Source organism: Diadema setosum, chromosome 15 (assembly GCF_964275005.1).
Source record: "Diadema setosum chromosome 15, eeDiaSeto1, whole genome shotgun sequence".
Taxonomy (NCBI): Eukaryota; Metazoa; Echinodermata; class Echinoidea; order Diadematoida; family Diadematidae; genus Diadema; species Diadema setosum.
The window spans coordinates 22,652,275-22,680,252 of record NC_092699.1 but is presented as its reverse complement, the minus strand read 5'-3'; the positions used below and the strand labels follow the sequence as shown (position 1 = coordinate 22,680,252).

Here is a 27,978-nt window from a genome sequence, read left to right as displayed (position 1 = left end):
ATATATGATATTTTTACTGATAGCTAGAAAGTCCTTCATGCACATTAACCAGCGTGACACTGACTTATCACTTTTAAGCCAACATTGCAACTGTTGGGAGGGACAGCCCATAAAACACCTGCTGCTCTGGTCTCCCATGCCACATCGGTTCATCCAAATAGACTCAGTTGCCCATAGCGACAAGACCAAATAATGTTTCCCATGTGTGATGGATGTGGTGTATGAACCTAAGAAGGAGAAAGATGATAAAACCAAATACCATCTGGTACATGACACGAAAATGCAATGATCATCAACTAATGAAGTATTAAGTGAGTTAAGGGTTAAAAAAAAAGAAAATGTCAATGTTGCATGGAGGTTCTGAGCAATTCCGTGCATACATGTATCACTCACGTACCTGCCCTTGTAATAATGAGGTTTGAGGTTTGAGGTTTAGACAAATGAAGCCAGGATGAGTATCATATACATCATGGTTATAAGACCTAGATGATGTCATGGTTTGCCCAGGAGAAACATGGACCTTGCAGAATGACTTGTATACATATATCCAGGTACCTTGCAAAGTAGCGGCCATCACCAAATGCTTCAGAAATAGTGGAGATGATGCACACATAGGATGTGTCAATATGATACGTAACCTCTGACCTAATGACCTGGCTGCACTGGAGTTTGATATCATGTGTATCTAAAGTTGCTGTATGTGTATGTGAAATAAAAAAAAAAGAACTGTCAATATTTTTATTACTGTTACTGTCATTATCATCATTATTATTATCATTATCATCATTTTTTTTATCATTATTAGCATTATCATCATTGTCTTTGTTATAATTTATCATCATCATCATCATTGTTGGACATAACTGTTAAAACTTTGAGTTTGGCTGTAAAGGTCCAAACAATTGCCTTTCTACAGTAGTTGTAGATGTATTAAAACAGCAATATTATTCAATAATGCTTTAGCATGCGCTCATATTCAGTTATTTGATAGCAACTCAACATGAGTACAACAAAACAAAAAATCCCCAATTATGTCGACATTTGAGTGAATATTGTATGCAAAATATAGATGATGGATTTTTGTAAAGTGATTAAGTTTTTCAAATTCATTGAATTCTTGCATTTAGATGTTTTTAGATCAGTTTTTTTTTTTTTTTTTTTGTGTGTGTGTGTGTCTGTGTGTATGCAGAATAATCACGCAGAATGGGTGAACTGTACCACTGGGATAAACATCTCTGCAAATAATCAGAAATGTTATACCGTTGGAAGGACAGATTTAGAGAAACAAGTTTCCTCCAATGAGAACTGAGTGATTCGCTTGACTCACAGCTTCGAAACCACTGCCACGTTGAAGCCGCAGAGAATAATATGCTCCCCCACAAACAAGAAGACCTTCATACAAAGGATGCTACCATAATGCAAGGCATCCTTCCAATTTTCAAAAACTCTCCGGAGACTCCAAGAAGACCTCCAGGCATCGTTTAAATCTGCCCCACATCATTTCATCCCTCCTGTCTCATGTCAACAAATTTTTTTCTTGAGTTATCTACTTCACATTGGTCACAATTATGCTGGATCCTACATCAAATTTCAGAGGTACTGATGTAAGGCCATTTCAATCCATATAATCTTTACATCATGAAGCATGCATAAAGACATTCATACTGAACAATTATGATTTGGATGTATGAATACATGTGATAAATTATCTTATGTTTTACCACTTCCAAAAATTAGATAAAGTAAGTGATAGTCAGTAGCATCCAAGTAAACTGACGTGTGTAGTCACATACATTAGCTGTATCCCTCTTGTCTAGACTTGGTTGCAGCCATTTGTTTACATATATTCTCTCTCAGAGAATTTGAATTAAATATTGATGCAATGTTAATAGATTTGTAAAGAAGTACAGATGTATGTTCTATGTAATGACACTTTCTTGTAAGATCAAATATTAAGTAATTTTGGTTTTAAATAGCATGATTCTGGTCAAAGTGACATGACTGGTATCTGAAGGAGGAGCTATTACATTTTCCTTGTGGGTCATGCCTTCCTAGCGTCAGTGTGCTCTCATGAAATATTGCCCTATAGTGGTGACAGGGGTGCAGACATGGCCAAATATTGATCATGACAGTCAACATGATTCATGCAAAAAAATTTAACCTTGTCTGTCTGTCCCTCTCTCTTATTCTATGCACATATTTAGCTCAAAGCAACTCTTACAGAGAGACACATGTACTTGTCCATCATGTTTACACTTTTGAGTAAAATGTCTTCATTTATATTCTGTTGATTAGAAGAAAATCTAACATAAACAGTGAGTTTCACAGATGTAAAATGTGACAACTGAGTAATAACTTTACAATCATATGTAATAAGCATGTACATTGGCATTGATTTATTTATGGGGTATCTTTAGTAAGGAAATGACACAGTTGAATGCAGCTCTCTGTATAGAATCAGACATCTTTATTTGTGGTAATTTATCTCACCTAAATGAGTTGTCTGCAAAGTCTTCCATGATTTTCTGAAAGGAATATCTAAGGAAGTAAAGATGGGCAAGGTTTGGTAAGGTTACCCCCCCCCCCCCACCACCACACACACACAAACACACACACTTTCCTTTTGCTGTTGATTATGATTCTACCTGGTAATTAGTATGAAATGAGGATCACTGACTGTTATTATGTAAATTTTAGTAAAATTAATACCTCTCTGCAAATAAAGGCAAAGAAATGATTATGAAAATATCTTTCATATTGCCCAATTCCATTTTTTTTTGGAAAATGTATTTCATTGAAAAAAATGCAATCTTATGCAGATATTGACATGTTAAACACAAGCTCTGTTATTAGCAACATTTTTCAGTAACCTACAATAGGGTAATGCTACATTGTACAATATACAAAAATATACTGTGTTACCATGAAGACTACTTTGAAATTTGCAGAGGAGGCCATAGACATTAGTTGAGTCAGTGATATTCAAATCTTAATGATTGTAATATCTTTGGAATTAATCAAGTTTTCACATGTTATATATTGCTTTAATTCGCTGCTTTTGTGATAAGTCATTTTTTTTTCATGGGCTTATTCTTGAAGAACAGCATTAAGAAGCCAGAGGCAATATAAGCAATTCTCAGGGTTTTCTTAGGGTAATTTTCAAAGTACTTTGTAGAATGTTGACAATTTCATAACAGAATCATAAAAGCCACATGAGACTTGTGCAGATGGGGATACAAACGTACAGAAGATTGCCGGTTTAAGGAACAACCTAATGGGATGGGTCGAAATGAGTTCAGGGAAATTAGGTACCACAGGCAGAGGCGTGTGTTCCATCTTCAAGTTTTGTTGTGGATTATCTTTAACTGCATTTCAACCTGAACAAACTTTGTTAATGATGCTGTAGCGTCATCCATTAACCTAATATCCCCTGCCTTCTGTCAAGACAGAGAGAGAGAGGGGAAAAAAACTGACCCGAAAATGTCAAATTCCTGCGCTCAACCTATCAGCCGGCGGTTAGACGGGATCTGCCCAGTCGTTTCGAGGAGTGATAGGAAGGATGGGGGAAGTGAGCGGCAGACTCTGTCGTGCTGCTGCTAATTGGCCCAAGGCCAAGGGGCTTTGATCCACTCAAAGGCCTGCCAGAGCCAGCTACCTCAGCTCTCCTCTACTCTTCGTCAACCTCGATTTCCGTCATGCACACTTCCAAGTTGAAACATTACGGTCCTAAAATAGCTGCAGAAGTCCTTCTCATCTTCCTCAGTCATCTATTCATCCAATCAAATGTGAATAGTTGGAGAGATACAGTTCCTGAACATTCTTTCCAGTCCATACCTTTTCTTTGCACATGTGCATAGCGAAGGTAATCGAAACTGAATTTCGTTCAAGAAGTGTACAAACTCTTGGTTTCTTCATGAATGCAATCAGGCTGATTCAAGACCATAATGCTCATAAATTACAGGCAACCTTGCTTGGTTGACCTCGCACGAGAGCCGAAAAATTCAAGGTTCCAAAGAAGAACAATTTTAACCTGAGCAGAAATGTAAATATGTGTTATGTAAATTCCAGAATGTCAAAATGCAAAAATTATGTGTCCAGCAGTGAAAAGAGGTGTACAAAGCAAAGGCTTCATTTGCCCACACTGTTATTTTTTTTTTTTTTGTGACAAGTCAGTACTCATCTGATATTTCCAGTCGTTTATGCAACTATGAAGGTGACAACTTATCTATTATATAACTATCATACAGTGTATACTACACAGGCAGATTGCTTGCCCAGTATGACTTTAGGATTTTCTTTTCAGAACTACATCCCAGTCAGTAATTTCTGTCAAGCTGTTTATCCATCAGTGAAAATGTTTCTGCACTCTTTCACTGTGAAAGACTTGTTCCTAGTTTAGTCAGCACATCTACAAAGTAACACTAAGAGTTATATGAAGTATATAAGACCATCGGCTGGCCGTTCTGGATGGTTTTGATATTTCCACAAGGGGAAGAAGTGGCTCCAATTTCCTCTGCCTTCCATCCAGACCGTTGGATACTCGGACGTGACAGTGCTTAAGTGCGGGATGTTATTGTCTGATCATAACTTGCTCTGAGGCACATCACATCTCACCCACACTGTGGGATTAGTGTGACTAAAATCCTTTAATAGTCCCAGCTGTCCACTTGTTAGACAAACAGGGTGTTCAGACGCAAAAAAAAAAAAATTTATACTAGAATGGTATACAGTATAGCTATACCAAAACAGGATATAGCTATACAATGAATATATACGTCTAAATGCTGACTAATGAAACAATGTATAACGAAACGACGTACGTGTATAACGAAACGACATGTAACGAAACGACGGTCAGAGCATCATTTCGACTAGAACTCAATAACGAATCAACATTCCCATGTGTCCATTGTGCGTCTGAGCGTATGGCGACCATAGAACAGTATAACTGGGTGGGGCTTAATGGGAGCGTGCATGAAAGGTGACCCCATAGCTGTCACTCATGACCATAACAGCATGCGCAGTGGGAAACTGTACATCTATACGACGTTTTCCATAACGGTCAAGATTTGCGTCTGAACAGTCTGTCGGCTGTAAAATGATTCTTTATACATTGTTTCTTTATCGAGTTTTGGTATAAACTGGCTTGCGTCTGAACAAGGGGTAAGGTTGTTAAAGAGGAAGCCTCCTCAAATATACTGTATGTGTGGGCATTCCACTCGGAGAAAGATCAGTGAAGAAACTTGTTGAAAGCTGGTATACAACTGGGCAATGTATTTGAAAGTTAAAAACTTTTTTTGAACCTTTTTAGCCAGAAACCAAATAACAATTAATGTTACAGTAACACACAAACACTTTTTTTTTCTTGATCTCTTGACCTATAGCTCCTCTGGAAGGCATAGGGGAATGCTATTCACACAATATGTACATGAAGTAATAGGTTAAGGGAATGTGCAAAATGTGGAAATGAAGATTTTGGAAATCATTCATATGTTTTGCATATCAGTGCTAGAAACTACTGTGAAATTACATTTTTTTTTCTTATATAGAGAAGACAGCATAGAATTATCTTAAATTTAAGGATACAAAATATATGAATGGATTGTCATATTTTTTATTAAACATTTATGGAGTGATTTACTGATATCAGTACACTCGCTGAATCAATGTATATGGTTGTGGAGAATATCCCTTTAAGTAGCATAGGTTTTGCTAGGATGTAAAGGCTGTCGATTATCTTTTTCTCAACTCATTTATTTATTGAATGTAGTACAGATTATTTCAAAAATGCCTGTATGCATGGTGGGGGAAAAAATAAGGAACTACATACCATCAAACCTTTAGTACATGCTGACATTGAATATAAATGACCAGGTTTGATAGGGTCAAGCTCATTAAATGCATTCAAATTTATTTTGGTCCATAAATTTTTATTATGATAGTAGGGTCATCTAAAGTGGTATCTGATGTAAATACAGTGTACACTGTTTCATTCGAAAAGCATGTTTAGCACCAAAACAAGTGATGCATTGAAGAGTAGTTTAGGGACTGACATGTCCTTTAAAACAAACAAATGTGACTACTGTAAATGATGTCATCAGTCTTTCGATTGGTAATAGTAAATAATTTGAAAAATAGTTTGAAAACTGAAACTAGTGTTTTCAGGCACGTACATGTGTGCTTATCTTTGTGTACACTTTTGTGTTTATGGCACTGCTACCGTGAAACTGCCATTTTCAGAGGTAACTCATTGCATGAATGGTGGTAAAAGAGGGACCTTTTGCTCTTGAATGCAAATATTTATGAGAGCAGAACTTCCCTTTTGGTTTTCAGGAAGGTTCTGAAGGAATGAGAGGAGTAACAGCATTAGGACAAATCTTGCATCATAGATTGATCAAGTGAATGGACTTTGTTCGGTCTTCTCTTACAGGAGTAGAAATGAGCAAATATCCCAGAAAGATACTGTCATACCATCCTGAAACGTGATCACCAAAGATGATGATGATTATAGTTACCATTGTCATTATTGTTATTATTATTATCATTATCATTATAATTATTATTATTAGTAGTAGTAGTAGTAGTAATGTAGTAGTAGTAGTAGTAGTACTCCTACTATTACTATTAATAGTAATTAGATGTGTAGATGTGTAGTATTAACTCAGTGTTTTGATTTACCTATGACTCGACATCAAAAACTTAATCATATTCAATATTTTATGATATAAGTGTTTTTATTCCAAATACAGGCATAATGTCAAAAATGTAAAAGGGATTAAAGTTGCCTTTTAAGCATCATTTAGGAATTCAGATGATTTTTAAGAAAGTCCCATTTTCAAATTCTAGGACAAAGCTTGAGAAATACCAATTTAGATTACTTATAAAAATCAACTAGACAGGGCAATATTTTGTTAGTTTAGAAGCAGGTGGTTATTGACCGACTGAATAAACTCTGTACCCTCACAGTACACCATCGTAGTTCCTATTTGGCATTTGACTTGCATCACACTTTACTGCTTCGCTGTGTAACTGGAGACTGGCAATGTAACAAGATAACAATGTATAAAGTCGTATCTTACCAAGCATGGCTGTTAAAAACAGTGGAAGTGTAACCTGAGCATTGCATGTGGTGTGAAACTGATATTTGAGTAAATCCAGCAGGTTTTTTTTTTTTCTGTCTACTTTGTATATTTAGGACCTTCAGTAAGAGTTAATATTTGAAAATAAAAAAAGCAAGTGTGTTCTTCTGAAGGCTGATATAAGGGGAATTGTAGCATTACATGTTTGGAAGAGGAAGCATTTAGCAGCCCGTTAATTGGTCTCATTAGCAAACCAAATCAGGACCAGCTTACAGCCCTCCAAGGATCTAGGAGCTCTCCTGTTCTCTCACAGATAAGGGTCGGAGTAACATGGTGTGACTTACAGAGACGTCGCCGCCATTTTTGGTGAGGGGTTTGATGTTCTGCTCAGTCCTCCCATTTAACTGGTATCTTTGCTTTATAACCGAACAGATAAACAATAAAAACACATAGAGCGGATTATGTTATGGCCTGAATTTTTACTTCGTTGTAACCAGAATTTCGTTGTACCGCACCGTGTTCGTTATAACAGGAGTGCACTAAACATTGTATTCCTTCTGTACAGCAACCTATGCACACTATTGTTAGCATGGCAAGGTGTGTCAGATGAATACATTGCAGTAATTTTTCTTGATTATGGTGAACTTATAAGTCAGAGTTCTGTGTTCAGGGCTTTTAGTTTTGTTTTGCTTTTTTTTTGTGGGGGAGGGGGTCTGATGAGTAATTTTCATTTATCCATCCATATATCTATCTACTTATGCATACAGCTGTATATATATGATCTTTATTGATGCATTTTTTTTTATACATTTCATCTACTTATCTCTTCAGTGATCAGTTTATACTTTTTATAATGCATCCATTCATGCATACATCCTCATGTATCCACTTAGCATTTACACATAAACATCTCATATCCATCACATCACGTTTGCTCATGGGGGAACTGCGGGATAGATTTGTCCCAAGAAAAGTGTTGTGTTACTTTAATTGAAACATCATTTAAAGGGAAGATAAACCCCAATAACAATATGGATTGAGTGAAAGCAGCAACATTAGTAGAACACATCAGTGAAAGTTTGAAGAAAATCGGACAATCGATGCAAAAGTTATGAATTTTTAAAGTTTTGGTGTTGGAACCGCTGGATGAGGAGACTACTAGAGGTTATGACGTATGAGTGGACTACAATATCAAGAAAATATAAAGAAAATACTACAAAAATCCATTTTTCATGAAAATTACAAATTCCATCAACTTCATATTGACATAATGTTAAGGGTAGCAATTATTCCCCCTGCTTTCTGAAAGCGTTGGTCCACTGCTCTTTCATAATTCTAGAAAAGTGAATTTTTATTGAATATCCTTTATATTTTCTTTGTATTGTTGTCCACTCATACGTCATATCCTCTAGTAGTCTCCTCATCCAGCGGTTCCAACACAAAAACTTTAAAAATTCATAACTTTTGCATCGATTGTCCGATTTTTCTCAAACTTTCACTGATGTGTTCTACTAATGTTGCTGCTTTCACTCAATCCACATTGCTCTTTGGGTTTACCTTCCCTTTAAAGAGACTAACTGGTAGTCATATGACGAGCAGCTTGCCCCCTGCAACTTCTGCCATGAGGATTAAAATGTTCTTGCAAATTGCCGGATATTGTGTGTTTATATACAGAGGAATAAAAGCATACCTTTTTCCTCCTTGGTTTTGCTGATTCATTTAGTATCTGCTATTGTTCCCAATTTTCTCATTCTTGTATCAAATGCTCAAAACCTGTATAGCCGTCAAAAGGCTCCCAATGCCGATATGCCGTAGGAAATTAGGTAATGAGGCATTTGCCAATAATTCACTCAGTCTCGCCCTAATAGGGGGGGAAGGTGTGTGCAATAAATAGACTGATCTTGGCACGAACATCCCTCGCCCATTGACCAACGAACTGCGTAGGGGAAGCGCTTCAGCATGGGAGCTTTCCATTGCCAAAGATTGGACTGTGGTCAGAGAAGTATATCTTGCCATGGCCAAGTTTGTGCCAGGAATTTTTTTTTTTATTTTGGTTCCCCACTGGTCACATCCAATTGGCTGCCTGCTAAGTCTGTGTCAACACTTCTATTTAAAATGCCTTTGCCTTTCCCTTTTGGCAATTTTCTCTTTAAGAGGAGAAATGATCTCGTTATACGGAACTTGATTTTTGAGTAGAATCAGAGGCCTACGAAAGCAGCATGTCCTTGTATGCCCGACATGAGACAGAGAACTCATGACCATTTTTTAAGGCTTTTTTTTAAATTAAATTCTCTTTATCTTTTCTTATGTTGTTCTATGTACTAGTATGTGGCATCACAAACCGCTGGAGTCTTCTCATTCAGCAGTGATTGCACAGAAACTTTTAAAAATTCATAACTTTTGAACAGATTGTCTGATTTTCCTCGAACTTTCACTGATGTGTTCTACTGATATTGCTGCATTCATTCAATCCACATGTATATAAAGATGAACTTATCCTTTCGCCTGTTGAGGACGTTTTGATTTTGCTACAACACGCATTTCCCATAGACACTTGCCCGAGTATACTCGGGACTCGTCCTCAACAGGTTATGGAAGAGTGTGACACAAGGTGACATCACAGCTGATATCATGGTCACATGACACTCAGTTTACGTATGTTGTCAATAGGATCAACACCATGTGACTTGCTTACAGTCAAACAGCCATAAGGTTCTGCCTGTGATTGTGAGTTTCTTTCAAATTTTCATTCTGCTCTTTTCTACTCTGTAGGTAATAAATTTGTGCATAAACTTAAATACTTGGGACTTATTCCAAACTTTAGATAAATCTCATCAGTTGTTGGTATCTGCATACCAGACAGAAGTTATATTTGTGTAACTCATGGAAGTGATGAATTGGAAACCTGTGGACTTCAAAAGTTGACAGTCACCAGGTAGTTGCAAATTGGATTAGGATAATCCCCTTGGACTAATCCCTCTGTTCCCCCCTCCTCTAACCACAGCCAACTCACCACAGGCACAAGCAACTCTAGTTCACACACAGGAATGTTATCGGCTTTTGCATCACAGTATGAAAACCAATATTATATATCACTTTTGTAAATATAAATGCATAGAAAAAAAAATCACTTGGCTTCGAATAAAGCACTTGAGTGTTCAGACTGCACATTGCCATACAATTGACCAGAGGGTGACCCCAGGCATCCGAGTGTGCAAACCTAGTGTAGGTAGTTGCATTGTGGGATTACAAAAATTTGTTTTCTCTTTGATTGCCGTTCAGTCACACACTCAATGTGCAGGTCAATTTATTGCAAGAGATCCCCTCCCCCCCCCCAAAAAAAAAAAAAAAAGATCAGGCTGGATTGATTTTCACATCACGATGTTTATTGCAAGAATTAACAACCTTTTTTTGCTGTCCACACAGAAGAATTAATGGTTTTTGCATGGTGTTTCAAAAATTGATTTTCAAAACCTGTTAATTTTTGGTGTGTGTGTGTGTGTGAATGCTGCTTCTAGCTTTCCAACTACAGATAGCTTGCCAGTTGGATCGGGAATTCTGTTCCTCCCTGAGGAAGAGGTTGATTTTAGTAAAAACCTTGATTTTTTTGTTAATCCTATATCTAAGTGGAAGTGTTGTAGATTATCAACAAGAAAGGTATTTTCTTTGGTTCAGTATCTCTGATGACTTTTGTGCTTGACTACTTTCAAGCCTCTGGTTGCCCCTTGGTGGTTTTTGGAGATGCTTAGAATACTTCGAGAACTTTTGAACCTTTTTTTATTTTTGCATTGCGGTTCAGAATATTAGTCATATCAATGACAGACCGATCGTCGCGCAGGGACCAGTGACCTGCGCAGATGAAACGTGTGGTTTTTTTTTCAAGGCGTCACAGGTGGAGGAAATACTCACCTCGGAGACAGGTTATAAATAGGAGACGAAGGGGAAACACCCAAGAGAACTCCCACTAGGCAAGACCGTTGAAACTGGAAGTGAGCTCAGCTCGTGCCAAGTAGAGTATCTTGTAATGGCAGGCTCATAGAAACCCCTCATGAGCAAACACATCTTCCGTTAATAGCCTCCAAAGTTTGTCTATATGCAGTGGGCATCGGCAGAGTATGTGCACCATCCCTTGTAATCTCAGCCACATGTTTTTGAGATATTTGGAACTATTATAGAGTTTCCTTCATGGTGATTTGCCAAAAGAAAAAAAAATACCCAACAACAAACAAACCAAAAAACAGTTTATCTCAACAGTGAAACCTATGGCCTTCATGGGCAGATGGTCTTTATGGGCAGATTCATTAATGTTTTAAATATTCTGCTGAAGAAGCGATATATTAGTGCTAGTGGATAGGTGGACATTTTAAACAAGCTATTACCAAGTAGTAGAACGGGTTTGACTTTATAAAGTTCCTGCAAACTTTCTTCTGTAAAGAAAAAAAAAATAGTCTCAAGAAGCTGACACACTGTTATCTTGCATAAGTCCTTAAAGGCATAATTTACCATTTGCAGAAGAAACAAAAACCCAGCATTAGTGCTTTAGAATAGTTCTTAAATGTGAGTCAGGGATAGAAACAACCACTGTAAAAATTTGAATCCGTATAATCGATGTTAAGTATTGTTATATACACATAATGTGAACAATAGTTGTAATAAAGATGTTTCCAGACTAAACCGTCTACAGTTACGGTTTAATGAGAAAACTACTGAATATCTCCTTATCTTTTAGGCTTTATTACAAAAATTTTATATGGTAGGATGTTTTGTGATACAACAGACTTACACATATACATCAAATGTAATGTGATATCTTGAAAAAAAATTAAATCACTGCTCCCAAAGGTAAACAGGACCTTTAATGGTTCTTTGGCAAGTATTTTTTTTTGTCTATGATTTTCTGCTCTCCATCAGATAAATGGGACCTTAGATAACCATCCACTTAAAACAAAGGTGTGCTTATTCCTCTTGGAATAAATTTATGTCACTATAATTGCTTTGCAAAACAAAGAACCTTTTTTTTATTTTTTGCTTTCATTATTACTCTCTTTGTTGTATCCCAGAGCAAATCATTGAACAGGCACTTGAATAATATTTATTTATACTTGTTTGTTTATCTTTCTTGTTCTTTTTCTTTTGTTGGAATAGAAGCAAGCATGTTTGCCAAGCTTAATTGATTGTATTGTTGTATAAAGGCTTTAGATCAGTTTTGAAAGATTTTTTTTTGCCATCCAGTAAGCATGAATCCATATTAAAGCTGATTAACATTTACAACTATAAAAGTGTGGTGCTGATACCTACATTGCATGCAATGTAGTTCATGAAATATATATCCATATCATTGCTAGTTGTGTTCAATTTTCTATGATGATAAGACATTATAGACATTTGTTTTAAACTATCCACTGCATCCTAGATAACTTCAAACATTGAAATTAAGTAAGAAAACCTTTGAAAATAAACCCAGCCCAGAGAATTTAAAAAGCTATATAAAATATCTGTTCCATGCCCCAAATGGTATTTTCATGTATAAAGGTATGACAAAAACAAAGGGATTAAGATTTTCTGCGTACTAACAGATATGTAGCATAAGACTATACTCAAAATAGCAATTGGGCCATTGCAGCAAGTCAAGTTGCCATGCCCACGACAATTAGTTACCAATTTGCCAGTCTATTGTTCTCGTAATAGCACAATTGTCCAGTGGTGCCCCTTACTTTGAAACTTGCTGCCAAAAATAAAATAAAATTCAATGAAATAAAAAGATATAAATAAACTATTCCTTGGTTCTCCAATATCTGTCCTCCCATTTTCCAACAGATATTTTTGTGGAAAATCTGATAGTGATGATTCTGGAAATTTATTTTTAGCAGTTTTTGTCGAATCATGTTCAATTTTACCAGTTCGTGCAATCAAGAATTTAGTTTTTTCCCATTTTATTTTGATATCATTTGAACAAGACTTATAAATTTCAGTTTTCCTTTATACTAATGTGTATATTGTTATTGGGTTTCACTTGTGAAATTCAAACCATTTAAACCTGCAAATTTCTGCCGATTTAAGGGAGAAGGTGTGGATGTTGAGGGGCCTTATTGGCTGGAGAGAGGTTTGCTGCTTCGTCACTTTGACCTCTTTAGTAGTGCCACCTCTGTGTTGTTTTGCCCTACTCTCCTGTGAGAGAAAGACGAAGGCCCCCTGGAAAAGCTATTGTATGTCAAAGATGATCTTTGCTAAGCTGGGAGGGGTAGACGTGCGACATCCCCCACCCTGTCAACGCACTTCCTGTCCCCACGAACTTAGCGACTGACATCCTTGCTGCTTTGGGGATTAAAAAGAAGCATTTGAGAGGTGGTGTTCACACGTGATAACGTTTGATGAACGTTGGGTAATATTTGAGTATGATTTTGTTTGTAGGTGATGTTTAGGATTTTAAGCAAACCAAATTGCGTATGTTTGCAAGTTTCATATTCTTGATTTCTTTCTTTTTAGTGGTGAGGAATGAGAGGGGGTAAATGCTGTAAAAAGTGAAATATTGATCATGCTGACTATTGAGCATTGCAAAACCTCCCACTGAAGAAATTTTCATTCCATGGAGGTACCCTTGCATTCAATGCAATTGGTTACAGTATGATTTGTTCTGTAGGCTTGTTAGCCAGTTGTTTTTCAAAGAGATTGAAGCATTCAGTGACTACAGCAATGAATCCTGAGATGGGAGACAGTATTAGTTGTGAATGTAATCAGTATTTATAAACTGTTAGTCATTATATGCAGTATGTTGGGATGGTTTGAATTTATTTATAGATTGCATGCATGCAGATAATGTCAAAGTGATAAAGTGCAAGCAATCCTGATATCTTTCTTCAGATTGCATATTAACATTCTGTGCCACCACCTTTACTGTCCTGCTCTTATGTAATATCCCATATTTCAATTCAATTTAATTCAATGTAATTCAATTCAACTCCATTCAATTCAATTCAATTCAATTCAGTGCAAATTTTATTTTCATTTTTATGAGAAGACATGCATGATGTTTTAGTTGTTATTTTTTTTTGACAGAAAATTCAAGATGTTTCAGTCACAAGGGTTAAACCTGTTGCCTATACGCAGAGGTGATTACACATTAATTGGGTACACGGCACTTCCGGTTCATGTAACCGAGACGTCATCAAAGCTCTCTGGAGGTACTCCTGGTCTAGCAGCTAATGTATCTGCAAAGCACATTCCAGTAGATTTTAATGAGAAAACTCTTAACAGCATGTATCAAGTAAGAAATCACCCTGGTAGTTGTTTCAAGGAGTGTGAGGATGATGCAAGCATATACTATAAAACCAGAAATTTTTGTTTGCATAAAATGTTGGCAAATTTTGCGACAATTGAAATGCACAGGAAAGTTCTTATTTTCATCACTTTGAATTGAATGCCAGTGGCAATTCACGAAAATTTCATGTCACAAAAAAGGGCTATGAGCTCCAATTCACAGAAATTTCATGCTGCAAATATTTCTGGTTTTACAGTATTGAAGTCTGAATACATTCAGAGACTTTGTATCCTTTATTAGGTGAAGGAGATAGTGGTAGAGTTAGAACTCACAACACACTACAAATGGATTGTTCTGGAGCTATAGATGAATCCGACTTCAGAGCTGTGTTACTTAATGGCGGTCATAGCTGGGGAGCTTCCAAAGGAGATCAAAAACACATTTAATGGGTTATGCAATGAGCCAGGTGTGTTACTATGTCAGGACATATATTATCTTTTGTTAAGGCATACTTGAAGCCCCCCAGTTAGAAATTGCCATAAAAAAACAGTACCAAAACCGAATTGGTCTATAGTATGTCTCCAGATTTCCAAGTCAAGATAAAGAGAAAAACAAAACAGAAACAGCTGAACCACTGGTATTCAATGGGTGGCTACCGTTCCAGACTTGGATATCCCCTGCTTACAGGAAGTCGTCGGGGGCAGCGGCGTTTAGTGCCACGGCAGAGGGGTCTACAATTTAAACAAATTGAATCGCTTTACGCCCTGCTCTGAGCGAGCCCTGAATCATACCCCTCCCCCTGTAGCCCCTTTTCCACAGACCCATACACGACACAAGGAAAAAACAAAACAAACAAATAAATGATGGACCTGAACTCTAGACAGAAATTCTTCACACTTCATACCCCCCCCCCCCCACCAAACTCTGCTTCCTACATAACGACAGAGTGACAGCTGCACTTATCTGGCATGGTTCAGGCGTTGGCCCATCGATTGGACCCGAACAGGGAGGGCTAGCACTGCCTAGAGCAGGGGGAAACGTTCCCAGCTGGGGATCAACAAGATTCATCTGGCCAGCAGATATCCTCTGTCAAAAAATTCATTTCAAAACATCTCTACCTCTCTCCGTGTTGGGAGGATCAAGTAAATGGTCCTCAGCTCAGACCTGATACATCGTGAGGTACCTCACTTTCGCCAACCACTGGCCAAGCACAGGCACTGTTTTCAGTCTTTTCAGGACTTGATGACCTCTCCCTGGGCTGCTCCATGTAGACCTGCTACTTTCCTCCATGTCAGAGGAAACACTGATTTTTTTTGTGTGTGTAGTGAAAAACGTTCATAATTCCTTTTTAAGCCAATGGATTTCACAAATAGAAGTGGAGCAGTCAGATTCTGTGGCACACATGTAACATTTGCTTTTCGTAAGGCATGATGGCTGGATTTTAGCTGCATATCTAGCAGGTTAAGAGGAGATTCCCATGGGAATTTGAGCTGTGGATTAACGCAACAATAGAGGAAATCCACCTTTGCCACTCGGAGCCACGCATCCGCCGTTCAGCGCTCCCGCGTATCATCGACCTGCGCGGTACTCGCTGTGTTGCGCGTGGATGCTAATGACGGTTAAGACTGCAGGTTAAGTGATTAATCGGAGCCGAGGCAGGGTTTGGATGTCGGATGAAGGATGCTGCCACCACTGCTGGTGCCTGGATATCAAGAAGAGCCCTTCCTGTCAGTGTAAGGTGAAGAAAGCTATGGATGTTGGGCTGTAGAGGTCACGTGTGCGTGTTGAGGACACCCCTGGAAACCACTCAACATCTCAACAGTCACTTTCCTGGTGAAAGCATCAATGTCTTCCCAACCATTCCATCTGTGACTCACCTTACCTTTAGCATTTACTTTCTCTATTTGTGTCATGCTTGCTCATTCTTAAAGGGCAAATTTTTGGACTGCAAATTCAATTTTGGAGGATCATATTGCAATAATTTGCTCTTAAATTACTTCAGATTGATCCAAATTAAAGCTGTGCTTCTTTTTCTGCTTGAGAACTTCTTCATCCATGACTTGCAAGTATTTGGAGTTCAACTGGGATGGAAATTGAGCCTCCTGCCTGGATACAGCGCAAGTTTCATTAACTTGTCTCCCATGTTTGATTCTTACTGAAGACTCATCTTGAAGATTGTTCGAGTGGACGGTCCAGGAATTAGAATTGAACAGCTGTTGTGTCAGTATTAGTAGAGGCAAAGGAAATATAGATTTGATTATGTCAAACAGTCATAGAAACAGTAATTTTTGAAGGATAAAACAAACAAGTATTTGACTTGAAATTTCACCTTGAGAGCCAGACAAAGTTTCTCTGGTGTTGTCTGTCACCACTGATGTTGGCCTGGAAAGACAAAAATACTCGACACTCACCCGCTCAGATTCGAGGTGACCAAAGGTGACGGGAGTTTCTTCGTAAAGTGATGTCATCACGGATCAGACGCTGTCTGCAACCAGCGACCGGCTCTTTCTTGCTTCCATTTTGACTCTTTCTACAAACACAATGCTGAGAGATGAGAGAGAGTAAGGGCAGTGAAGAGAAGAATAGTAAAAAACTGGAATCGCAGATGGGGTACGTTTGTCTCTAACGAGTCGGCATTACATGGGCTTATTGAGGGATGTTCTCTGTGTCCGATGCACGTGTGCTGCGATGTTTCCTTCTGTTGGAGCAGACATCTGAGATAATCATGTGATCAGGAATTAGTGGGAGCATCATAACATCCTTTTTTTTCCCCTTCAAGGTCCAATTCATCCTCCATATCTTAATGTTGCAGACTCAACCGGCAGGCATTTCACATTCTGTGTGCATCGTTGGTTTCAAACTGAGATCCCGCAGCCTCGATCAGGATTTAACAGTATAGTTATCAATACTTTGTGCACATCAATTTCAACTTTTGTGGAATTCATTTTGTGGAATCCCGCAGCCTCGATCAGGATTTAACAGTATAGTTATCAATACTTTGTGCACATCAATTTCAGCTTTTGTGGAATTCATTTTGTGGAATCCCGCAGCCTCGATCAGGATTTAACAGTATAGTTATCAATACTTTGTGCACATCAATTTCAGCTTTTGTGGAATTCATTTTGTGGAATCCCGCAGCCTCGATCAGGCTTTAACAGTATAGTTATCAATACTTTGTGCACATCAATTTCAGCTTTTGTGGAATTCATTTTGTGGAATCCCGCAGCCTCGATCAGGCTTTAACAGTATAGTTATCAATACTTTGTGCACATCAATTTCAGCTTTTGTGGAATTCATTTTGTGGAATCCCGCAGCCTCGATCAGGCTTTAACAGTATAGTTATCAATACTTTGTGCACATCAATTTCAGCTTTTGTGGAATTCATTGTGACTGTATGCTCTATCATTTCCTATTTCAAGGTACGACACTGTTACTGGTGTTTGTATAATGCGTAATGTGGAAAACTCATCTTCAGAAATGAACATAAAGGGTGATTCTGCGAAGATGTAGGGCCAGATTTTTTTGGAGAGAGTTTTTCAGAAGCCACAATTGGATGACACAAAGGGAAGGAAGTCGTGTTGTGCCGCACAAACTTAATTTGATTTGCCTCCAGGAGTAGTGCCTTCTATCAGATAGCCAAAATGGAAGATTATAACGTGACTTACACTGCATATGCCTGGATCTTTGAGGAGTTTTACAAGGTAATGTATGGCAGCTGATAGCAACTTTAACCCATTGAGGAAAACTGATTTTCCTATAACATGCACTTCCCATAGCCATCTGCCCAATTATACTCAGGACTAGTCTTCAGTTGATTAAGGTTACAGGTGCTAACCTAAATCACATAGCTAAGATGGCTTCAGTCTGGGCAACACCAGACAACTGATAATGTTTCATTGCACTGATGATGCTATATGTGAAGAGTTTGTTTGCAAAAACCGATAAGTCCATATTTGCCAAATGGAGATATTTGCGATTAAAGGTCACGAAAAATAAAGAGAATAATAACAAAAATTTTGCTTGTTTTGACCATAACTTTAAAAATGTACCTTTATATGTAGTGACCGATATATCATTTAAAAGCTGTTATTTTGTACTTTATGACAGAGACCGTACTTCAAAATCTTCAAAAATGGACTTATCGGTTTTTGCGAACAAACTCTTCATGTTTTTCTCTTCGATTCTGATTTCTATCAGATAGTCTGAGCACCACCAGACAACTGATAATATTTCATTGCACTGATGATGCTGTATGTTTTTTTTTTCTTACATTCTATCAGATACAGCAACTTGTGGACACCTTGTGCACACCCTGTACATTGAGCATTTGTCATGTGATATTATTTTGTGCTCTATCTACAGTATTCAAGTAGAGACTGTAGAATCAGAGACATTTAAGAGTTCGCTATTAAACGTAAGGTGTAGTAGCTTTGCAGATATGACTGTATCTTCCATAAATATGCTAAATAGGGAAGGCCTGAAAGTTAGGCTAGCTATTAATCATTACAGTTCGGTATACATGGACTTAATCACTGTGAGGTGACTTGATGAATACATACCTGTTGCACTAATGTCGCAGTTCAGATGCTTAGATGATCATGATGAGGTGACATCCATCTACATTTTAAAGCACATCCACATATTTGCACTGATTTTTCATGTAGCACCACTGTCAACAGACATTTTTCCCTATAGTAAAGAAAAAATCCTCAATAAGGATTCATTATAGTATGAGGAAATTATTAACTGATATTGTGAATTAGAACTTCGAGTGATAAAGATCTGGAAAGGGGGGAGATTTAAGCATATCATCACATGTGTGATCCAAAATTTCAACAGAACATTGGTATTTTGTATACCAGCTTACAAATGTACCTGACTGATCTTGCAATTTTCTAATTAGCTCATTTTGTACGTTTGTTTGTCTTTTTTGTTTTGTCTTGCTTAGATATGAAATTTAAGCAAAAAAAAAAAAAAAAACTTTTTTCAGTGGTTGTTCACTATGGTCATGAAAATTTGATTTATGACCTTGGACCTTGCCCTTCTGTGACTTGCCACTTTTATGAGTTTTAAACACCAGCTTGTCTTCTTAATTTAAAGTTCATACACGATACATGTGTTAGTCCGGAACGAATTTCCCATCCCCAACAACTTATAATAATATACAGAATTTTGCTGTAACATTGAGTTATTGTTGAATAACTCATCAACAGTTGATATCTAAACTTGGTACAGACAAATCCTAAGGCTTCTATGTCTACAGGCTTTGCATCAGAATATATATCAGGTTGTTAAAGCTAGCCTCAAACTGATGAAGACTTTACATCCTTGCGAAGGGGTGGGGCACTGGCCATAATCTGACAGGCGGCATTAACCCCTCTGTGCTGAGCCACGCCCTTAATTCAGCCAGAATGAGCCCCCTCCTCGTTTTCTGAGGAAAGAGCAGGAGCGTGTCACCATTTGAAGTGCTATTTCTCCATACCATGCACAAGTTGATGACTGTGAAGGTGGAAATTTTGTGGTGTGAAATTTGTGCGCATTTTGCGCAACATGAAACTAGCATGAAAATAAAAGCATACAGATTGTTTGCTTATATATATATATATATATCTTTAATATTTAAAAATTCATATTTTGATTCTGCAGAACTATAAACACGCAAAACTCATCTTACCTGGCCAGGCATGGAAATTTACTTGCATGAAAGTGTCCACTCTATATGGTACAAAGAGTAAAATTAGACTAACCAAAACAGTGGAGGCTTCATCAAATTGGACCTAAAATCGGAAATGTTCTGGATTTTTAATGTTTCTTATTTTTCATGTGTTTTTATGAAGTGCAGTGATTTCAGTATCAACCACAGATATGCAAATTGGCAGCCGTAATGATGTCATCACCCCACAAGGCTCCCATTGACCTGTACATAAATCTTTGCTGAATTGAAATGAACTTAACACCGGGTATCCTTCAGATCTAATTAATGTTTTCTTGTGAGAACCTTGCAGCAGTGACTATTTTGGGGGGAAAGAGACTGCAGTTGCGAAATTCTTCGCAAACAAAATTTCTTACACGGTGTGTAGAAACTAAATGAAGGGTTACAAGGTGATGATAGCGTCCCCTCTTCTGATTTATGTTTGAGGTTATGATCAATGCCACTAGCTGGTAAAAAACATCTGAAATATCATATTCTTTATTTTATTTTATTTTATTTTATTTTCTATGTCTGATTTTGATGAAATTCTTAACTATTCTTCCCACCTGATCTACTTTTTTTTAAATCAACTTTATCCTGGTGTGGTATTGTGCTTAAGATATCGTATCATGTAGATAATTTGTAGGTTGAAGCAGAACAAAGATAAATCAGACACTTAAAATCATTATGATTCAAAAGTTGAAAAGACATTGATGAACAGAAGAGACGTATGATACAGATTTTTCCTTCTCCAAAGAAAGGTCGTGCTGTTTGCCTCACTGTTATGAAGCAAATGGATAAATAGGTAGAAATCTCGCTAATTCTCTGACTTTTTCAAATTCTTCCACTAGTGACTATCTCTCATTGTACGTGTTCAGACACAATTAATGCATAAACGTGGTCTGAGGGAATCAATCTCCTTGTCTTGTGTAGTATGTACCCAGAAGGCATTTTTGCTAGACTTTGTCTGAATGACAGTCTGTATGATTGCAATGGAACTTCACAATGAGGAGCTTGTGTGTGTACAAATATATACATTTCTGTGTTGTGTTTATTGAAGTGGTAAATGATCTGTGAAATGTTTTCACAAATGAATAACAATTCATCGACCGTAAAGAGATTATAGAGTTTGCGTCGAATGAGTGCCCTTACTTTATAAAGAATTATTGAATTTTCAATTTAAAGTCTCTATGGGGGTTTTATTTGAGGAAAATTGCTTTATTTGATCTACAGGGTCATAGGCAATTCCACTCAAAGCTTAACCAATTCCCTGCACATCAGTTTGTTATGGCAAGTCAATATAAACGTGGCACAAGCTTGGATTAAATATTCACCAAGTGCCATACTGTGTGTATAAACTCTTGTGAATGTCAACCACATTCTATAATCCTGTTGTATGAAAAGTTGAATACAACATCAAACTAATCCCAGTGATGAAAAGCACTTGTCTTCGTGTAAAGTGTTAGTGTTGTCTAGCCAACTCTTCAATGCAGAAATATACTACCCCATTTTATGATAGTTAAATTGAATATACCATGATAGTACTTATTTCAGCGTGTAAACAAAAATGCAACCAGATGGAGAAAATTTTTATACAAACATTAAAGAGAAGAAATGATGCTATCACTTTCAAGTGTAAAGCAAAAAAAAAAAAAAAAAAGTAGTGTATTAGAGTTGTGTGGAAAGAGTGAAATTTGAGAAGGTATCACAGTATAGTTGAGAATCAAGACAGGTACATTGGAAAGAGGAAAATTGTATGAGGTCGTATGATTACTGGCGCTCGTTCATGATTATGTGATTAGATGCATCTACTCACAGCACACTCACACACCAGAATAACATGCACGTGTCAGATGCGTTTGGCTCAATTGCAATCAACACATCAATGACATGAACTTGGGCCAGGCTGTTACATGTGGACATGCCATTTTCTAGCAATCTCTAATTTTACGCATGCTCCTTTGCAGAGTCAAAGGCTGACTTTGATATTTCCAACTCAGAATATCAAAGAGCGCCCTCTGTGAAGTCAGATTAGGGTGTCCTCATCCTGCTCGACATTGCCCGTGAGCTCTAATTATTTCCCTCCATTAAGTGGCAGTCATCATTTCGAAGAACTCTTTCTCTATGTTTCCCCCCCTCCCCGCCTGTATTACGTCAATGAGGCGTTAATGCATCTAATCTCTTCATTCAAACATTTCCTTTGAATTTGGTTGCCTAATTTGATCAACCTCTTGTCTCAATTAATCCTGTCATTGCTCGCCTATTTTCCACAGAATTTGTTTCCATGCCAATACTTTCCTATTCTTCCCTTCCCTTCCCTATTCCCAACTTCTATTATCAGACGATACACATGCCTAGTCATTATTATCTACACACACCTACCTTACAAATCAACTCAAGTATTCCACTTTCCTCTTTGGGTTCTCCCATTTGTATGTATATATATATATATATATATATATATATATATATATATATATATATATATATATATATTTTTTTTTTTTTTTTGGGGGGGGGGGCTACAATGCTCTTTACAAATGGTTGATATGCTTGCATTTAATTTGTTGTTTTTGATATTTGGTGGCTATTTTTGTTTTAAATGGTACACCTGGCTTATTTTCCAGTAGTCAGTGATTTATCTGTTTTATAGTAAAGCTTCATATGTAATAAGTGACTATTAGACATTTCAAAAATGATGTTACTTAGATCTACTGTGTTTGCCATATATTTTGCGAGTCTAAATTTTCGTGAATCGGGAATTCCCGATGATTTCGCGAGTGGTTAAATTCACGATCGCAGAGTCCTGTACTGAACAGAGAAGTGTACACACCTACGTCACATCCAAAGTAAATAGTAAATATTTTCGTGTGTCTTTAATTTCGTGAATAGCACCTGACTCACGGAATTTGCGAAAATAAAAATCTCGCGAAATATTCGGCGTATACAGTAATTTGCAACAGTTAAAATTGTGAGTGTACATTGTAAAAACAAGAAATTTTAGTCTTGGCTATCAAATCTCTATTTTCTTGATGATATAGCAAACTCCAGAAAGAATGGTTTCACCCATCTTTGCAGTATGTTATTTTTCTTACTTCTTTATCAGTTGAAGAATACTTTAATTGCAGACCAAAATACCAGAACTTAGAGTGCTGAGATGTAGTAGGAGATGCTTTTGAATGGAAGATTCTCAGAACTATTATCTGGCCTCTCCATGTGTGGACGAAATGTTCTGCCCACTGTATCCCTCTTCATCTGGTTATAGTTCATAATTCCGAAGGTTCATTATTCCTATGGTTCATTATTCTGAATGTTCGTTAATCCAAAAATGAACAAAAAAGGTTTGATATTCCTTAGGTTTGTTCATCCAAAAACGAAATAAGGGTTCACAATCTCAAAGCTTTATTGGTATGTATCTTTTCTCATTACTCGATTAACAGACCTTCAGAAAAACAAACTTTTTTCTTTTCGGTTTAAAGAACTTTCTCAATAATAAGCTTGTTTTATTTTCAGAATTACAAACCTTTTGATAATGAACCTTAGTAATAATGCCGTAAATGAATGACTTAACAAACCCTATTTCATTTTCAGATTATAAACAAGTATCTAAGTACACAGATATTGTGTGTTTCTAAATAACAAGCCTTATTTAATTTTTGAATGGATTACACAGCATATTCTGTTTAACTATTTAAGAGATACATGTGAGTCTATGCTCTCACACCCAAACTCAAATGTTAATTAAGTTCCATTATTGTTCTTATCTTGAATTTCTGTCTACTCACAGATCCTCCCCTTCAACCATGGCCCAACATGCATGGAGGACATCCTGACCTCCGCAGAGGCCATTGATGCCATGGCGGAGGAGATCGTCAAGCCCTCGCGGCGCTATGACAGCGCCAAGACGGGGTCATCGGCCTCATCCACCACCACTGTCACCGGTCCTGAGAAAGCTTTAGGGTCGGAGGTCAGGTCTACAGAGGGAGGAAGTGATTGGGTAGGAGAAAGCGGCAGTCATGTGACTTCCACTGTATCCGGAGTGGCCACATCCGCTCTATCAAGGGAAGCGGAGGCAAAGAAGAGCAGTGTTGATGGTGTCAACAGCAGTGGACCAGTGACAGGCAAGCAGGACATGAGGATTCAAGAAGGGGGGAAGACACAAAATGGAAATGTCAGGACCAAGGCTGCCTTCCCTGGAGTAAGGAGTGGGCCAAGACCACTACCACCACCAAAGCCTGCGGGTCTGCTGGAGAAGATCAAGGACCCCAGTGGTCCCGATAGCAGGAAACCTAAGAATCAGACTCCTGCAACAAGTCAGCCAAGCACTACAGGACAAGTGAAGAATCACAGTAGTGCTAGTGCCCCCTCTGCAAGCAGGGCTGGAATAAAAGAAGATGTAAAGACATCGATAAACAGCGGTCATGAAATTTTGATGAAAGTGGATTCCAAAGGAACAAGTGAACTTCCAAGAACTGGAAAGCAGAGGGATGAGAATGTGAGTTCAGAGACCCATGGACCAAGGTCACCAAATAAGGTCAATGCAAAGGTGTCATCTCCACCCCCTCACGCCCCGGTCACTGCATCCCTCTCTGTTCATTTGTCAGACTCTCCAGGCGGTCACGATCGTATTCAACGCACATGTAGTTCACCCGTGGTAGCCCCGACGGAAGCAGGGCAAGAGAAAATGTCTACTGACGCTGCATCACCGGATAGTACTGATGGGAAAGACACAGCAGCCCTCCCAGTTCGTTCCAGAGTGCATGATATTCAGGAAAACTTGATGCATCTAAACCAAGAAATGACCGTAAGGCAGAAGAAGCTTTCAGTTATGGACCATCTCATTAAGATTAGTGATCGTAGAGCAGTGTTTGAGAAAAACATGACTGGCACCCAAGCAAACGATGTTGAACATCTGGGAGTTAAAAAGCGATCTGACAGAATCCCTGCTCCCATATCTCCAAAACCAAATAAACAGAACAAAAGTGGGAATAAGTCGCCAAATCAGCCAGTTGTTGGATCAAAGAGCAATTTCTCTTCAAATCAGGAACCACAATCGGCAGCAGCTGTTCCACCGAAGCCACGTCCAAGGAGCACCATCTCATCTCCTAGGGATTCAGCAGACACAGGACCTTTGCGGGTTGCCCCCGTTAGGCCACCACCCCAACCCCAACCCAGAAATAGCATAGTTCGTGTAGGTCATGACGAACTTACTCCAGATGTTCCCGAGGCCCAACTTTACCAGCCAGCAGAGTCAGAAAACATATATGAAAGAGTTCCCGAAATCTTAATCAAGCAGGATGATGCTGCGGCGGAACCAGCAACTGGAATACCCACCTCCCCCTCATCACAACAGCAAGAAGATGAAACGGCTTTGTCAGAGAATATCTATGAGGACACCATGGTTGACTCGTCAGCGGAGAGCCTGCCGCAGCTTCCCCTGGGCTCTGCCATTACAGACACCTGTCACAGCTCATTAGCCCCTGACAGTGCTGCGGGGCACCGCGACAGCGCCGCTCGGCGTGTGCCGGAGGAAGTGCATCGGTCTGATGAATCGCGCCCACGTGAGCGGGAGAGCATCTACGAGGTCTGCTTCAATGAGTATGTGAGCGACCAGAGCAAGGAGCTTGCACCTGGTGTAACAGACAGTGTGAGTGAGAGCAGTGAAATCCTCCAGGAAATGCCGATCGAGTACAGTCTTGTTGATGAGATTATGCCCTTTGAAGGTAAGCCCATTATTTTCAGTAATTGCCACTCCCTTGTCATCCCCTCGATGTTTTCACTCTTAGATCTGAACAAGAGGCTTGTGCTAGGTTTGGTTGGTGTAGTGAATGTGCTCTGAAGTTTTGTCGAAGGAATGACAGAGATAGGCTGGCACCTGTCTTGCTCTCACTTGAGCAGGCAGCCAGGCAGCAAATATGTCTGGGTGCCATGTTTGGTCCCTGAGCCAACCTTTTGAGTGCCTTATACAATGCATGATTACTGGTAGGATGTGTTAAGCTTGTGAGAAGTTCACTATCAAAGGGAAACAGAAACTTGCAGTTTATTGGGGTTTTAAATGTAAGTTATATAGAGTATACAAAAGCAAAAGCAACATGACATGGACTAGTCAATCACCTGATTCTTTCAATCGAACGATCGTGCTATCATTTTTTTCCCCCAAATATGTGTTAAATGATAGTGGTATGCAATGCATGCACGAACTTCGATCAATACCTTCCTAACCGATCGACATAAAATCACGATATTATTCATAAAAACATATGCGTATGGCTAGAAGACGCAGACATCAGTACATGCACTTATGGAGCAGAAGTTAAATGGTGGAGCACAAGTTTGAAATTGTTATAGAGATAGGATTTATCCAAAAAATGTATACTTTGAGGGGCTATCAAATGTGAATTGTGGCTGTTTTTGTGCATTCTAGCTGTACACAAATTTGATTTCCAGAGTATTGGTCCACTTTACTGTTCACATAGAATTGATTGCACTATCAACTTTGTAGAATACCATGAAATGTAGCAAATTTCTCAGAACAGTAAACCCTCTAGTCATCTGTTTTGTTTTATCATGTAAACTGTAATGTGGCAGTCAAGAAACAAGTACAAATATCAGTTTTGTTTGCCAGGACTAGAAAAAAAAAAACAGTCCAAAGAAATCATTCAAAAATAGCAAAATAAGGAGACAGAAACAGCCAGGGCTATTCACTTTTGTCACATGATGAAAGTTTTTATAGTATTTCTAAAAATAGCATCAAGTGGGAAGTCAAGAATTCCTGGGATTTGCCACAGTTTTGCTTATTCTCGTTCGTTCTGCACTTTCCCCCATTTCTTTGTTTTTATATTTGTCCCGTTCTGCCATGCGAGTCAAGCTGTGGCCAGTGCTCTGCCATGGTAATTACATGGGGAAATGATGAATAATTACGTGAGGGGGCAGATGCGTTTGCCTGCGGACCGAGAGCGTCGTGGGTCACATCTTAAGCAGATCTATTCCTTTCCTACGGGAAGTCCACCATTTCCCTGAAATCTAATTTGCCATGAGCCTTTCTCTGTCTATCTGAGAGAGAACTTGTCAGATGGTAATCCCTTGTGAAGCATTTTTTGCTGTGTCAATCTTCATCATAACTTTGTGGCATTCCTTTTTCTCTGGATGCTTAACAAACATAATTACATCAGCAATACCTTTTCACATTTCTGCAATGTTTGGATGTCTTCAACTCTTGGTGATATATCATAGAGACTCACTAAGGATGCACTAGAATGCATGTTATCATACAGTATCTTGCACAAGTGTCCTGTTGCCTCTGAAGCCTGATGAAGTCACCAAACATTAAATTGTTATGATTTTTGTAGTCTTATTCTTGAAATCCTCAGACTTTGCGATAGGCTCTCCCATAGCATATACCTTATACCAAAAGTTTGCTCTTTTTATGTTTGTCAGTTAAAAACACCATAGTGGCAGGTAAGCTTCAATTAATCCGTCTTATGTCATTTCAACACTTTGAAACTTGGATAGGAGGTAGTTAAGAGATCATTTTGTTTATTTTTTGTCTCAGATATCATGTTATTTTTTTAAAAACAAATATCATATTTTTGTTTACATCGAAATCACGTTATTTTTCCGTTTTCCCAGCATCAAATGTGTATAACCCTATGGCAGTAATATAGTGGAGAGTTACGTAAATGAAAGAGGACAACATATTTTTTTTTTTTTTTTGTATATGCAGTTATATTCATTTGCATTTTGTATTTCAGTAGGTTACAAAATATTGAACTCTATAAACAGCTTGTAACTAAGTCCTTGTTTAGCAATCACCTGGAGCAAGAATTTGCTGTTGACTTAAATATACTTGATGCATCTTCAACAAAGTCTGAGGGAAAACTTCTACGCAAGTAATATGGTATACAAGTCTTGTGAGTTAGTTGCAACCCAAACTCATTAAAGCTTCACAT

At 38.1% G+C, this 27,978-nt stretch overlaps 1 protein-coding gene across 1 annotated transcript in view; it reads left to right on the top strand.

Annotated features, from left to right (window-relative positions):
• Positions 1-27,978, top strand: part of LOC140238594 (uncharacterized) — a 122,125-nt gene that overhangs the window by 44,144 nt on the left and 50,003 nt on the right. The window contains exon 3 of the mRNA XM_072318495.1: positions 23,817-25,752. Within this exon, the coding sequence (XP_072174596.1) occupies positions 23,847-25,752 (1,906 nt within the window). The 5' untranslated portion in view covers positions 23,817-23,846. The remainder of the gene's footprint in view (positions 1-23,816; positions 25,753-27,978) is intronic.